This window comes from Epinephelus moara, chromosome 21 (assembly GCF_006386435.1).
Source record: "Epinephelus moara isolate mb chromosome 21, YSFRI_EMoa_1.0, whole genome shotgun sequence".
Classification (NCBI taxonomy): Eukaryota; Metazoa; Chordata; class Actinopteri; order Perciformes; family Serranidae; genus Epinephelus; species Epinephelus moara.
In genome coordinates, this window is record NC_065526.1 from 32004958 (window position 1) to 32019704 (window position 14747).

Below are 14747 nucleotides of genomic sequence, written 5' to 3' on the forward strand. Positions count from 1 at the left end.
ATCATCCTAATTGTCAGATAATGTTATTAACTATTTGCATTTTTATAACATGATGCAGCATATTTAGACATCACAAACTGAAGGCACAGAGCTCCTCTCACCTTGGTCAGGGCTTGGTCCGTCTTCTCTGGGGTGCTGCGGTATGCCTGAGTGACATCACTGAGGGGGAGGGGCATGTACTGAAGGGTAAAGTTACTGTTCAGTGGAGAAGGAAGAAAGAAAATATAATATTACCCTCACAAAAACAAACAGGAAGAATTGTGATGTTAACAAGAACAAACAGGAAACACCCAGGGCACTTATAACAGTTGTCTCCAACTCCTTAATACGCAAATGCACCCACACGTACACACAAAACACAAACTTCGCACCCACACACTCAGGAAAAAAAAAAAAATGACAGTTTGACTGGCATGAACGTCTGATGAAACGCTGTGTAATAGTAAACATTGTACAGAGATGGTTATCTGCCTTTCATATGGGTGTGTGTGTGTGTGAGTGATCCGTTTTATGTGTGTATCTCCTCTTCAAACATTTTTCTTTTCTGGTGTGTGTGTGTGTGTTGTGTTCGTCTTACTGCTCCAACGCCCTCGCCACATCTTGGAAGCCTGTCGCTGTGGTGTTGTTGCGATCCCACGTCACACTCCTGAGAGGGATCAAACCAGCAGGAAATAGGGGGAGACAGGCACAGAGAGGAAGAAGAAGAAGATGATCAGTCACTTTCTAATGCTCCTAAAACAGACACACGCGCACACACGGGGCATAATATCACAGTTACCGCACTTATCTGACCGCGCAGCTGCACAAACACATCACAGAAGGATTAGCAAGACATTTGTCAGGACTTTCTTTTCGGTGCACGCATAGAACGAGTCCATATCACAACATTAAGAATGCATGAACAACTGCCATGCAACTAATGAGCTTCTGTGCAGATTCTCCACCTACACTCCACACTGTCTAACTCCTGTTTTTAATATATCACTCATTTTCAGCCCCTCTTTCCTTTCATCCATCCTCCTCCTCCTCCATCTCCATCTCTCTTTCCCTCGACTCACTCTGCCCTAGAAATTCAATCAGCTAAACCCAAATCTCACTCCTTGGGTGGGCTCCCTCTCCGGTCCCTTCATAACTTTCTCCCTCTCTAGTCCATATCCAACCGTTTCCCCATCCTAATACTTCCATCCTACCCCCTGTCTCGCTTCTGTCCTCCTTTCCCCTCACTCTTTTCTGCCTATCACAGAGTTTTCATCTGCTCCTTCCTTTCCTCCACCTCTAAAAACACACACACACCTCTTCAGTCAGTCTCTTCTTTTCTCTTACTTAAGGGAGGTGCAATACATTGTATGCCTGAAGGCCATTTCCCCTCCCTTCACTGATTCTTCTCGCTATCCCTCCAAGTCCTCAGTCTTCCCTTCTTATCTCCAACATGGTTCACTTCCCCCCCCTCTATCTTTGAAGCACTGCACTGAACTCGCTGTTCTGCCTCTGAGCAACCTCGGTATATCCTCTCCTCAAACCATACCTAACATATTAATTTTCTCTGACCCTATTCTTTCATCTGTCCCCCTGTTTTTTTTCCCCGTTATCCCTCTCTGTAACGGTGTGCTCTGATCTGCAAGGAAATCCCTCCCTCGCTCCCATCGGAGTACACACGTACACACACCTGAGTGTTGTGTTGATCTGCAGGGCTTTGCTGAGCATCTTGGCCCCGGAGTCCTCCAGGAGGTTGCCGCTCAGGTCCACCTTCCGTAGGCACGTGTTGGAGCCCAGGGCATTGACCAGCACTGTGCCCCGTTGGCGAAGCCTCGAGTCAGACAAGGAGAGGGACTGCAGGGCCTGGAGGAGGCAGGAAGAGAGAGCATGGAGGAAAAAGATGGAAGATGGTGTGAATATAAGAACTTTCAAGAGTGAGATAAATGTGAGTTTATGTTAGAAGTTTTTAGGAGGATGGACTTGTCATTAAATGATGAAAACAGACATTAACAAAATGGCACATGTACCAGGTAGATGACAGTGGGGGCTTTGGTTTTTAAAACATCTGGAAATGTGTTTTAATGATTGCAACGAAACTTTTAAAACCTTTGCATCCATGTTTTTGTTGATAATACAAGTACCTGGATGTTAATCTGGATTTTCAAAACACCATTTGCAGTTCAAACCCTCTGCAGTTGAATCATTTATTGTTTTTCTACCTGCTTACAGAGACCCAGTGCATAAGAATCAACTGCTTATTTGCTCTTTCTCCCATTTTTGTCAATTTCTGAGCAGAGCTTTTGCATTAGGACCCTACCTACAGTAAAACTGTGGTGAACAGTGTCATCTTGTTGCAGAACACATTACGACTTCACAAATATAATTTCAGTGTTAAAATCAGTTTAAACCAAGAGACATTTTTTTTTTTTAAATTTGGTACTTTTCAGTGAAACTAAAGTCTAATCCCAATTTTAAATTTCTGAAAATAACATCAACATATTCATCAAGTATCCCATTACCAATTGTGTCAAATTCTTATGTAAAATGAAATTGCAGTCCCTGTTAGGTTTCAAAATAGTTTGACATTTTGAAAAAAAAAAAACTCTTATTAACATTTTAAGCAAGAGGTACACACCAAACCACTCTCTGTGTGCTAAATACGAAACTGGAGCTAGCAGCTGGTCAGCTTAGATTAGAAAAAAGACTGGAAACAAGGAGGAACTGCAACTTTTCCACATTTAAAGGCTGAGCGTTGGAGATATCAGCCATAGAGATGTCTGCCTTCTCTCCAATATAATGGAACTGAATGACACTCAGCTTGTGGTGCTCAAAGCACCAAAAAACTACATTTGAAAAACTCAACAGCAATATCTCTTTCCAGAAATCATGACTCAGTTACTCAAGATAATCCACAGACCTTGTTGCTTCATGTCGGAACTATTTTCTCTCTATCAAACTACGCCTACGAACCCTATCACAAAGCCGAAGAAAGCGTGCATCTACTGCTTGCTCACCTAACACTACTGCACTAACTAATATTGCAGCTCAGCTGAGAGGGACACCATTAATGTTTACATCTTGCGCTGTCACAGGCACGAGCCTCTTGTGGATGTATAAACAGCATAGTTTGTTAGAAAGCAAATAGTTCCTACATGAAACTGCTCACAACAAGGTCTGTGGATTACCTTGAGGAACCGGGTCATGATTTCTGGAAAGAGACATTGCTGTTGAGTTTTTCAATTTTTTTGTCGCTTTGAGCACCAGTGCCATCTGGTCCTATTATATTCAAGAGAAGGCAGACATCTCTACAGCCGATATCTAACACTCAGCAACTCACACCAAAACAATCTTGATCACCTTGACAAATAGCACTACAGGTAAGAGGGAAATATGTATTTCTGATTTGAAATGTCCTCTTGAACAACAACAGCTCAAACAAACAAGACATAGCATATAAATTAGTGGGCTTTAGAAGTGGTGGTTGGTGACTTTTGTTACTTTGGACAGAACCAGGCTAGCTGTTTCCCTTTGCTTTCAGTCTTTTTGATAAGCCAAGCTAACTGTCCTGGTTTGTTCTTCTTCTCTCACATTTGTTGCTTGCAGCCTTCTGTGAGTCATGTACTGAGGTGTTATCATGGGACCCTGTACCAAAGCTGTGCAGGAGACACACACAGATGATTCTGATGTTTGTGTTGTCGTAACTTGCTGGGTGAGTTCAATAACAGGCTAATCTCTGACAAACTTGGTGTACTTCCTTTAAACTTACACACTGACACCCATCTGCGCCTCTGTTAGTTCGCTTGCACTCATGCATCAGACCGTACTCAGTGCGAGAGCATCGTTGTGAGCTATCACCATCAACAGTGGTAAATAATTGAGTAAGCTACTTGTCATGCTGGATTTGCAGAGCGGAGAGCAGAGAGAGCCCCGGGAGCCTCGCGAATACACTGAGACCAAATGAATCATTTGCCGAGCCCACAGACAACATGACTCGTGCGCATGTTCACACCTTGTGTGTGTGGCAGGTGGGAGATTGTGCTTAAATGCGCATGAATGAGGACACAAGAATTTAAACGGTGACAAGTGTGTGTTAGTGCCTGCGCAGGATGTGTGTGTATGGCTACAAATCTGTGAAGCAAGTGTAGGCGTGCATCTGTGCGGAACGCCACAGAGGATTTGTGTACAATATGTTACATAATCCAACTCACACACTCTTCCTCTTGCACCAAATGAACCAGTTTCTGCAGAATTTCATCCAGCACCCTGAGGAGGCAAAGAGAAGAGGCAAACATTCATCATCAGTATCATCTTCGCAACCATCTGTACTGCTGGTTCCCTGCATGGTCCATACCTGCCCTTGATGTTGAAGTTCTTCCCCAGCATCAGGTGTTTGAGGGAGGGGTGCCTGGAGAACGCTGGGATGACAGCCAGCAAGTCAGCATCCAAACCTGCACACAACACAACACACGCATCAGTGGAGGACGAGTGCAACGCCAGCAATACCACGCTCTCCGGAGCCTTTGTGAAAATCCACCTCCAAGAATATGTTTAATTACATCTTTCTAAGTACGGAACAGGCATCAAACTTTAAGTGAGTTGCTCGTTAACACAGATAATGAGATGCTGACACATATCGAACAGAAAAAGTCATGTTTTTACTAGATACAATTTCTGGGCTGTCACAGCAGTGAGTCATCATTTACTCTGCCAGGTGCAAACATTTCTGGGTTTCAGAGCTCAGTTTTTTTTTCTTCTCATGGTCCATTTTGGAACAAAATCTCACTGCCCACTGAAATTCCAAAATACTCCTAATTAACCCCCCCTACTCCCACCCACTCACATTTTCAAAAGCTCAAGGATGCATGATGCTGCTAAGAGGAAGTGGTTACCATGGCAAGATATTTCAGCAACAAAGACTTAAATGCCTCGTTCAGAGAGCAAAAAATATCCATGGTTAAATAAACTCACATGCCTCTGATGTGAAGTGAGTTTATGCTTGTGGAAACTATGACACGTAGAGCAGGAGGGGAGTAACAAATAGCTTAATGGCTGCTTAGGAGTTAGGACAGTGGTCATCCCATTGGCTATGGTCTAGGAAGTAGCTGTTTAAATAGTTAGAAAAAACAGTGCTCTGTTAGAGTTACAGAGAAGGTACTTCAGAAGCATCAAATGTAGGAGTAGGGGTAGTAGATATATTAGGACTCCAGTCAGATTCAAAGGGCTACAATGTGATTATAAAATGACTATTGGTGCATCAAAATGTTTCAATTTCTATACAAGAATGTTTTTTTGTCCTCACTGCTTGACTACTTGCTACTTGTAAAACATAGTGTATTTGTTATTTATTTGTTATTTATAATATTTTTCATTAATACAGTAGTTGTAACCAATGTAAGAGATTTTTAAGCTTTTAAGTCAGGGGGTGCTGGTTGGATTGTTTCCATCTGTGGTTGCACATGCTCAGCCATCCTAACCAAATCTCAAGAAGTGGCTCAGTTTAGAAGGTAAACACGACACCAGCATCATGATCTGAGCTGCAACGATTAATCGATTAATTGATTAATTGATTAATTGATTAGTTGTCAACTATTAAATTAATCACAACTTTTTTGATTAATCGTTTTAAGCAATTTTTTTAAAGTAAAAAAGTTAAAGTTCTCTGATTACAGCTTCTCAAATGTGAATGTTTCCTGGTTACTTCTCTCCTCTAGGACAGTAAATTAAGTATCTTTCAGTTGTGGACAAAACAAAACATCTGAGGATGTCATTTTGGTCTCTGAGAAACACTGATCGCCAGTTTTCACCATTTTCTTACATTTTATAGACCAAAAAACGTACTGATAAATCGAGAAATTAATCGACGATGAAAATAATCATCAGCTGCAGCCCTAGTCACGATATATCTACGAATTGCAAACAATACTGTCACTTCAAGGTTAAGACTATTCAAATTGATTTTGTTACTGAGGTGAAAATCTTCCTTTGATTTAGTTAGTCTGAATTACTGTACATTCAGCCTCACCACCGAGGCAGCACGTGTCAAGAAATGGTGATTAGAAATATATTCTAAAAATGAATCATAAGGAACAAAAAAACCCACGATCGTGTTGAGGACATGCTTTTTCTCTTTTGCTATAAAATGGGAGTTCACAACATAACTTCAAAGCCTATAGGATTTTGAAAGCAATATCATAGGTGATAAACATGGTAGTATAGGGAGCCCTAGGGCAAAACTTTCCTGGGGTTGGAATATTTAATTTATACATCCATGATATCGATCTACAGCCTACATATATTAATAACATTAGCCTATATAATATTGATAATGTTATAATATTACTATACAAGCTTTTATATTTGACCCAGGCTAAGGAGCATATCGCATATCTGGTCGGGCATTAGTGGTGTTCAGCCTTCGGTCTGCCTGGAGCCGTTCCACAGAACTAGGCAACTGCCCGCTGTGATGAAGGCTTTTACAAAATATAGCCTAATATTGTCCCACATTTACTATACATTTTTTGGGTGATTAAAACATAGCTGTAAATGCTTAAATGCCAGTCAGAATACGGTCCAATAAAAATTCTCCAACTCAGCTAGATTTACTGCTGCACCGCAAGTCCACGCCGAGTCAAAGTAGAGTAAATGAACTGAGACCTGGTGTGAGATTTAACTGCTCACGTCCACATTGATAAATGCTGAGCTTTGCGTGAAAATTTGCGTATGCCTTATTTTTTTGTTGTACATTCTTTTGTAAACGAGGGCCAATGTGATTGGGTCTGAGATTAGCTAATAATGAAGGACCTGTCTTAGGAAATTCGCACCTCTTTAGTACATTATCAACTGACAAATCTGTTCAATAACCAAATACCAAAACCAATGAACAAGCTGTGAACCTGGGACTGTTGGAGTCCCTGATAGTCTGGTGCACCAAGTCTGGGCCTTTGCTGACTTTGCCCTGTTAGTAATCCTGACTTGAATATAAAAGAAAAAGCTCTTGCTTCCTTATGAATGAGTGCATTATTGTTGTGTTATGGAGCACTGCCTTAATTCAGAGCACCAAAGTCACACTTGCACCAGGTGATTGACATCAGCTGCTTCATTCATATTTCAAAATTACTGGCTCATTCATCAGCTGCTTGGCTACCAGCAATCATATTCTTGCAGCTGTACAGCTCTGACACTTCACTATTACTCTGCTGATACACTAATGGTAACAATGTTTGCTCCCTCCACTACCTCGACCTCCTCCTTATGTGATTAGCTTTTGGTACTGTTGATTTTACTAAGCTTTAATGTTGATGTAAGTTTATTAAGGAGGATTAACATTCCCAGCAGAATCCTTAGTGCTGTTCAAATTCTTCAGAGCTTCCTTAAAGAGCAGAGCCTTTTCTGACAAATCAAACTAAAATTTTGTTGTATCCTGTGTACAATGACAGTAATGCTTCTTATCTTATCTTATCTTATCTAAATCTAACTTTACTGTATAAGCATTTGCTGTAAATTAGCAATTCCTTGTCATATGTATTCTTGTTGTTGCGTTGGTAAAAACATTGAAAAAATTTAGATCTTAGAGTTTAAAAAAAACATTAAAATACATCTTGACACCTTTCATGTATTGCCATTATCTAAAGGGAAACTCCAACAACTTAAAACTAAAAGTGCCGGATTCGACAATTCTCAAAATGCAACTCATTCGCATCATTTGTTAGACGCCCTGCTGCCTGCTAAATGCCCACCTCTCTTAAACCCCACACCTCCAGTTTGTAACTCAAGCTTTCTTTTAAAATTTGGAACATCCAAGCCGACATAACCCTGATGACATTATATTGACATCATTACTTTCGTAAACTTTGGATAACTCCCTTCTAAACTGCAGAAGATATTACATGACTGTTTTCACAGGATGAATGCTGTAAAACTAAGATGACGGGTCTCGTTGCCACTGACGTTGTTAAGCATGTCATGTTTATTGAAATGTTTTGGATGTAAAACCTCTTCAAACCCATCGGGCTGTCTGTGACCTGCTTGAGCTAATGCTAGTTAGCTGCTTAGATTGTGTAAACGTATATAAACTCATCAATATGGAGATCAGGGATGCAAACAGGTGTATGGTCAAAAAAGAGAGCTTGTCAAAGCAAAATTTTGAATATTAAAACACACAAACACTAATTTGGAAAAATATTGTGTATTCCAAAACAGAACAAATCCATTGAGCCATCATGACCATCTCACTAGAGGTCCAAATCTTTATACATTTCTTCACGCTCTTTACAGTGAACAAAGCGGGTAGACTGGCCTACTACAAATAACATGTCAGTTTCAAACTACAGTAAGAGCCATCTGAATATCCTGGGGCAAGTGCCCTTAAGTGTTGGATAATAGTTTTTACATCTGGACTGTATAATAATAATAATAATAATAATAATAATAATAAAGACATTCTGAATATTAAAATACACTAACACTCAATTTCCCTCATTCTGCAAACAGAGTGCAGTTCAACCTACCTCTTTCCACAATTTCTTTTTTTAATACTACATATATATATATATATATATATATATATATATATATATAGGATGCAGTATATGCATGGACTTATCAGCGTTTTATAAGCAACCGTTTCAAAATTACTTAACAAATACATTATATTTACTGCCTTTGAACTCTACCAAACTAACTAGCCGACCAAAAACATGGAAAGAATAAATGAATGAATGAAAATTAAAGTAAAGTAGCTGCATATAACAGGCCATTTTACTTTCACTGTAACAGTGCTGGTATGCTGAACAAGATCTGAATGGTGAGTTCATATTTCACACAGAATCTGAATCCACATACTGCCTTTGAATCGTCCCCCTCTTGAAGTCGAATCTTTTAATCCTCTCTCTTTCTACAAATCTTTATTATATTCTTTCCATATTTCGCCCATTTGTTAGCAAAATAGTTAAAGGACCACTTTGACCACTCCATTAATCGCGCAATTTAAATGTGAAAAGTCTCACTGACTGACTGTCACCTGTGTGTATGTGGAGAAGGAGAGGGGCCGAGGGAGCAGAGCTGTGGAAACATCCTGCAGTCCGACATACTATCACACGTTTAAATAACTTATTAGACGGGTATATATATAGAGAAAGGCGACGTTTAGAGAGCAAGCCCAAATAAGCAACTCCGCTTTAGAAACAAGCCCAAAAACAACACAACCTGCGACTACCAATATTTGTGAGTGACTTTAAAAACAAGCCCAAAGTCGCAGCTAATAAGCGGACCTGACAACCCTGCCCTACACGTAGCACTCTATGATCTTTGATCCAGCAGCACATCATCCAAATGAAAACAAGTGGTTCACGCTTGCGCATGCACTACACAGTTGTTTTGCACGCAGCATAGTCATCTTCTCATTTCGTTTGTGTTAGTAGAATTATTAACCAGACTCACCATCCTAGAAACCCATCCCAAATATACAACAGTTGACTTCAGTGATTGAAGCAAATAAAAACCTAAGTTATTAATTGAAGTTTTATGGTAGTACTCCAAATTTTGAGTAGACTATTGAGACTGACACTGACACTTTCATTTATCACTAGATCCATTTTAAAAGGATGCACTTCAAATGAAAAACTGCACGTCGGTGTGCACACCATGATGAATGTCAAATGTGAAATGTCTGAATCTGAAAATATACACCAACAGACCATCTACGTCCATCCTTTGTGGGTGTGTGCAGACGTGTCTCTTACCATTATCAGAGATGTCTAAAGTCCCCACACATGAAACTCGAGGGAACAGCTCCTGAATCACCCCAGCACCCGCTGACCTCAACTGTGGGAGGATAACAGAGTGGAGTGAGACATGATGGGATGGCCACAAGCGTTAATCTGTGAAGAAGATGAGTGAATATACCCACAGCACAGACTAACAGAGCATACCTCACAGCTGCTGATGTCCAGGTGTAAATCAGTGATATGAGGGTTATTGGACAGACCTAGGAACAGAGCCCTGAAGGGAAACACAGGCAGGGCAGGATGGGGAAAGAGAGACAGAACAGGGGGACGCAAAAGCAAAGAGAGAGAGAGAGGGGAAGGGAGAGATTAATGAAAGGGCAGATAAGGAAAGAGAGGAGAGAACAGAATGATGGGTAGATAAGAAGGAATGGGGGAGAAACAAAGGACAATTAATGGACAAAGGTAAGACGAAAATGACAGAGAAAAAAACAGAGGACAAAAGATCAGTCCCACATAAATCCAATTGCTTCTTTTCCTCCTTCTAACAACCTGAACGGATCATCCAACCTCTCCCCGCCGCCCCATCCTGCCCCACGTTCTCCTCTGCACACCTAAAAGTTTTAGAGCCATCTTAAAGGCTTTACAGAAAAGTAGCTTAAAAAGAAGATCCGTAGCTCACTAACTTCCCACCAGAAATCACCTTTAAAAACCAAACCTCCAATATTTATTCAGGAGAAGTGGCCAATTGTTGCTCATGCACACAAATACACACACAAGCCCAGCTGGATACAAAAAGAAAACTGCATTCGCACATCAAGGCTCAGCTGGAGGTTGTTCTTGTGCAACGAACACACATTTAAGAGTTATGCACCATGAGGAGGTAAAGAGGAGAAGTGCTAAGTGGGGAGTCTGCTCCGTCCATTTGGCTGCAATCCATCATGCAGCACACAATCATCTCGATTGTTGGCAGTTTGCTTTGTTTACTCTGCTATTGATTGTGTTTTTTGGCTACGAGAAGCTACCAGCAGGTTACACACTTAACAGAGAAACTGTAATATAGCAATATTCTGTTTATTCTCGTAGGGGAAACTTGCTCTTTGTTTGGCCGCTCTCTGAGCTGGTTTAGCTACAGATCTCCTGAAGCTGGTAAGGATACAGAGTGTTGCACAAAGACACGTCAGCACAGTGGACGCCAGCCAAAATGGGGGCTTCAATCTGTGTCGTCTGATTGAAGGCCAGTCTACCAACATAATAGGAAATGGCTCCGCTGTCGAGGAAAAGTGTTTGAAACCTAATGCGAGCCTTGATGATTAACTCTCACTGATGGTTTGGATGCAAACTACACTCCATATGGTGCGAGCTATTTTAATGTTCAAGTCTGACACAATAAAAACTGAAAAATCTTATAGTTTAAGAGTCTCCTCTTTAGGTTGAATATAAAATTTAAAGGGCTTCAGCAGTGATCCCTCTTGTGCGTGATTTAGACAGTGCTTTAAACTGAATAAAATCATCATATAATAGCATAATAATGCAAATACAACCTTTCAAAGTCCAATGAACCTTCAGTTCTTAGGAATATTCAGACATTGGAGTATTTAACCCTATGGGCCCTAGGCCTTTTTGGGGTATTTTTTTCTCAGGACAATCTGGGCTAACCAGATTTGCCATCATCACATGTCCTATGTGCCTGTATTTTATATTAATTTTTATATCAATGAAAAAAAAATAACAATCTGTGTGACTAAATTCTTACATTTTTACATGTATCTCAGCATAGCAAGTTGGAAGTTGACATATTCTGCCATATATGAAGAGGGGAGACTCTCTGGAATCTGGCAATATAAGAACCATGATGGTGGGACATTCTGTCACTTCACAGCTGTCCAAAACATGTGGTTTGTGCCAGGCGGACATATTTGCCAGCATTTTTTCATTATTGCAAGAAATTCCATTGACTCATTCACAAGCCAAAAATGTGTTTTATCTGAAGGAAACATGCAATATTTACATCTAAGATCATAGAAAAATAGTAATAATATTATTCCTCACTATATGAAGTGACTGATAACAAGATCTGTATAATGGATTGTAAAGAAATTTGTCAGGTTTTTATTTTGTAGACAATTGATCTGTATTTACAGCATGATGGGATGACAGCACAGTGATGTGTTTGGTATCACTGGAAAGCTCTGGTCCTGCGCTTTCATGTGAAATGCGTGGCATTTCTGTGGGACCCTGCATTCGCGAGTAATCCATCCCTCCTGTATGAAAGCTTTGTTATACATAATTTTAGTGTAATTTTATCATTGTTTTTCCTTCTGAAAACATAAGACTACCAACAAGTGCTTGGTCCTGTCAGAAAGCTGCGGTTCCGCTGTTTCTGGTGATATGGGTGGCTTCTCACTATGATGCATGGTCGCGGAGAAAATCAATAGAGAAGAACAGGTGTGAATTTGGACGCACTTTACGTCATTCGGGCCCATAGGGTTAAAAAATATTAACATTTTTAAGAAGTGATCAATACCTGTTAACATATACGAGAAAGTATATGTAAAACTGTAGTGCTTTTACAGGAGCAGCCTAAAATTTGACACTTTTCAGTTTGAGATTTAATATAAAATCAGGCCAACAAAAACAAAACCAAGTGATGCCTCTGGCGACAAATCGACAAGCACAGCAAAGCTCCAGGAACATCGCAGTTACTTCCATAATCCAGCCCGTATGCTGCAGTTGGCTCCCGGGGATCGACAGTGATTCACTGGTGGATTTATGGAGTAGAGAATGAAGTCATTAAAGGGTGAAACTACAAACAACCTACTTTCTGGCTCATTGCCAGAGGTTGGCAAGCTAATGACTATCAGGACTGTGCCGCTTCCACACCAAGGGTGTAGCTGCAGGCTACCGGTAAGCTACCCTGTGTCGTCTTTGAAGAGTATTTTTCTTCTGACTCGTACAAGTAGGTGGGGGAGGAGAGAAAGAAAAGAGAGAATCGCTGCGTTCAAGTCTCGTAATGATTGAGAAAACCCTGCTGTGTATTCTGGCAACATGTTGGCTAAAATGTTGGTGATACTTATCTAAACAAACATGCGTGTAAACACAAGGGGTCATATCGAGGTCAGCAAAATTATTGAGGTCATGTCCATATATCCTGCGATAACTAGGTAAAGTATTTATCGTGACACTTATATCATGAACCTTCTTTATAGCTAAACATATTATTTCAGAAGTTTTAATTCATCATTAGTCTCCACATTTATGTGAGCTGCTGGACTCTAATCTCAGAAGGAACACTGGCCCCACTATTAAAGTAAGGAAATATTTCACCTCCATATTGGCTCATTTAAAGTATTTCATTTCTTCACAAATTTCACAGGCTTAGCTGTGGATCTGATTTACTCCTATGTGTGAATGAAATCAATGATAGAAATGCTGGGAGACGTATTGTTAATATTAAATAAAACAGGGTTTTTTTGACCAATGCATTCATTTGTTTCATCATTTCAAGCCCTGTATAATATCCCCATAATATTCCAATTAGTCCTTTGATAATAATCTAGTAAGATCTGTATCTCTACCCACTGATTTTATCCATCCGTTCTTATTCATTTACATATCATACAATAACATACTTTGTTTTTGTCTCCACAATAGTGAGTATATTCATCTTTCTCACATAATATCAGGATAATATTACATGGACTGTTTGATGAGTATATTAATGCGTCCTCTTGGCTTGTACTGCAGTTCATTTTGCCAACTCAGTATGCACATCCTGTCCAGAGGTTCTGTGAATAAAGAGGAAGTAAGTGTTTGCCAATTGGCTGTCACAGGGGGTGATACACTAGTCAAGGATGATAACCGTCAGTGTGGAATATTCATGACATAACCACATCACAAATGCCACAACTAATACGGTGGCAAATACAAACACCAACAGAAAATTTGGTAACCAAATGAGCGAGCACTGGGGTGTCATCCACTGATTATAATACTACTACTGTCATCAGAGATGTGCTGATCCTACCTTTTGTCAACCCAAAACAGATTCAGACTTTAATTTCAGGCATTTGCAAATTTGTAGATACTGAGTATCAAAACAATACCAATGCTCTGTTCACGTAAACGTGAAATCTGCAAACCTCGCTGTGTTAAACTCACTGGAATCATTTCAATGTGAGGCTAGGGACTGCTTCATTTATAGTGACAATGACAAAGAAACTGTGTTTAATGTGGGTCAGTTATGTCATGATACCATGCTAGTTTGCAGATGCAGATTCCAATTGGGCATATTGTATCTGAATTCTCAGAGTTTTTATCCAGTTTAGTTCTTAAATCAGATAAAGTTATTATTGTAGGCGATTTTAACATTCATGTCGACGTTGATAATGACTCCCTGGCTACCGCGTTTATCTCATTATTAGACTCCATTGGCTTCAGTCAGGGTGTACATGAACCCACTCACTGTTTTAACCATACCCTCGATCTAGTTCTGACGTCTTTTTACTCGATTACACGCCACTCAGCAACAGTTACTATACTAGATGTTTATCAGATAGTGCTATCGCAAAATCATCATTATCAAAATCGTCATTAAATTCAATACCAAGTCCCTCAGTAACAGAGGTTTCCTGTACCGACTTTGATAAATTCAATACCAAGTCCCTCAGTAACAGAGGTTTCCTGTACCGACTTTGATTATTTTGTCGATAGCGCCGTAGGCTCGCTGCGAACAACACTTGACTCTGTAGCTCCTCTTAAAAAGAAGTTAAAAAAGCAAAGAAAGTTCGCTCCTTGGTATAACTCTCAAACCCGTAAGTTAAAACAAATATCGCGAAAATTTGAAAGGAATTGGCGATTAACCAAACTGGAAGAATCTCGTTTAATNGGAATTGGCGATTAACCAAACTGGAAGAATCTCGTTTAATCTGGACAGACAGTCTCAAAACTTATAAGAGGGGCCTCCGCAATGCCAGAGCAAACTATTACTCAGCATTAATAGAAGAAAACAAGAACAACCCCAGGTTTCTTTTCAGCACTGTAGCCAGG

General features: G+C 40.1%; 1 protein-coding gene across 5 annotated transcripts in view; it reads right to left on the bottom strand.

Annotated features, from left to right (window-relative positions):
- The window catches only part of carmil3 (capping protein regulator and myosin 1 linker 3), a 119387-nt gene that overhangs the window by 33303 nt on the left and 71337 nt on the right, over positions 1–14747 (bottom strand). For all 5 annotated transcript variants that reach the window (XM_050033331.1, XM_050033330.1, XM_050033332.1 and 2 more), the window contains exons 17-23: positions 9906–9975; positions 9717–9798; positions 4328–4424; positions 4185–4239; positions 1667–1839; positions 578–646; positions 102–195 (exon numbers count right to left, since the gene is read on the bottom strand). In XM_050033331.1, coding sequence (XP_049889288.1) covers positions 102–195; positions 578–646; positions 1667–1839; positions 4185–4239; positions 4328–4424; positions 9717–9798; positions 9906–9975 — 640 coding nt within the window. The remainder of the gene's footprint in view (positions 1–101; positions 196–577; positions 647–1666; positions 1840–4184; positions 4240–4327; positions 4425–9716; positions 9799–9905; positions 9976–14747) is intronic.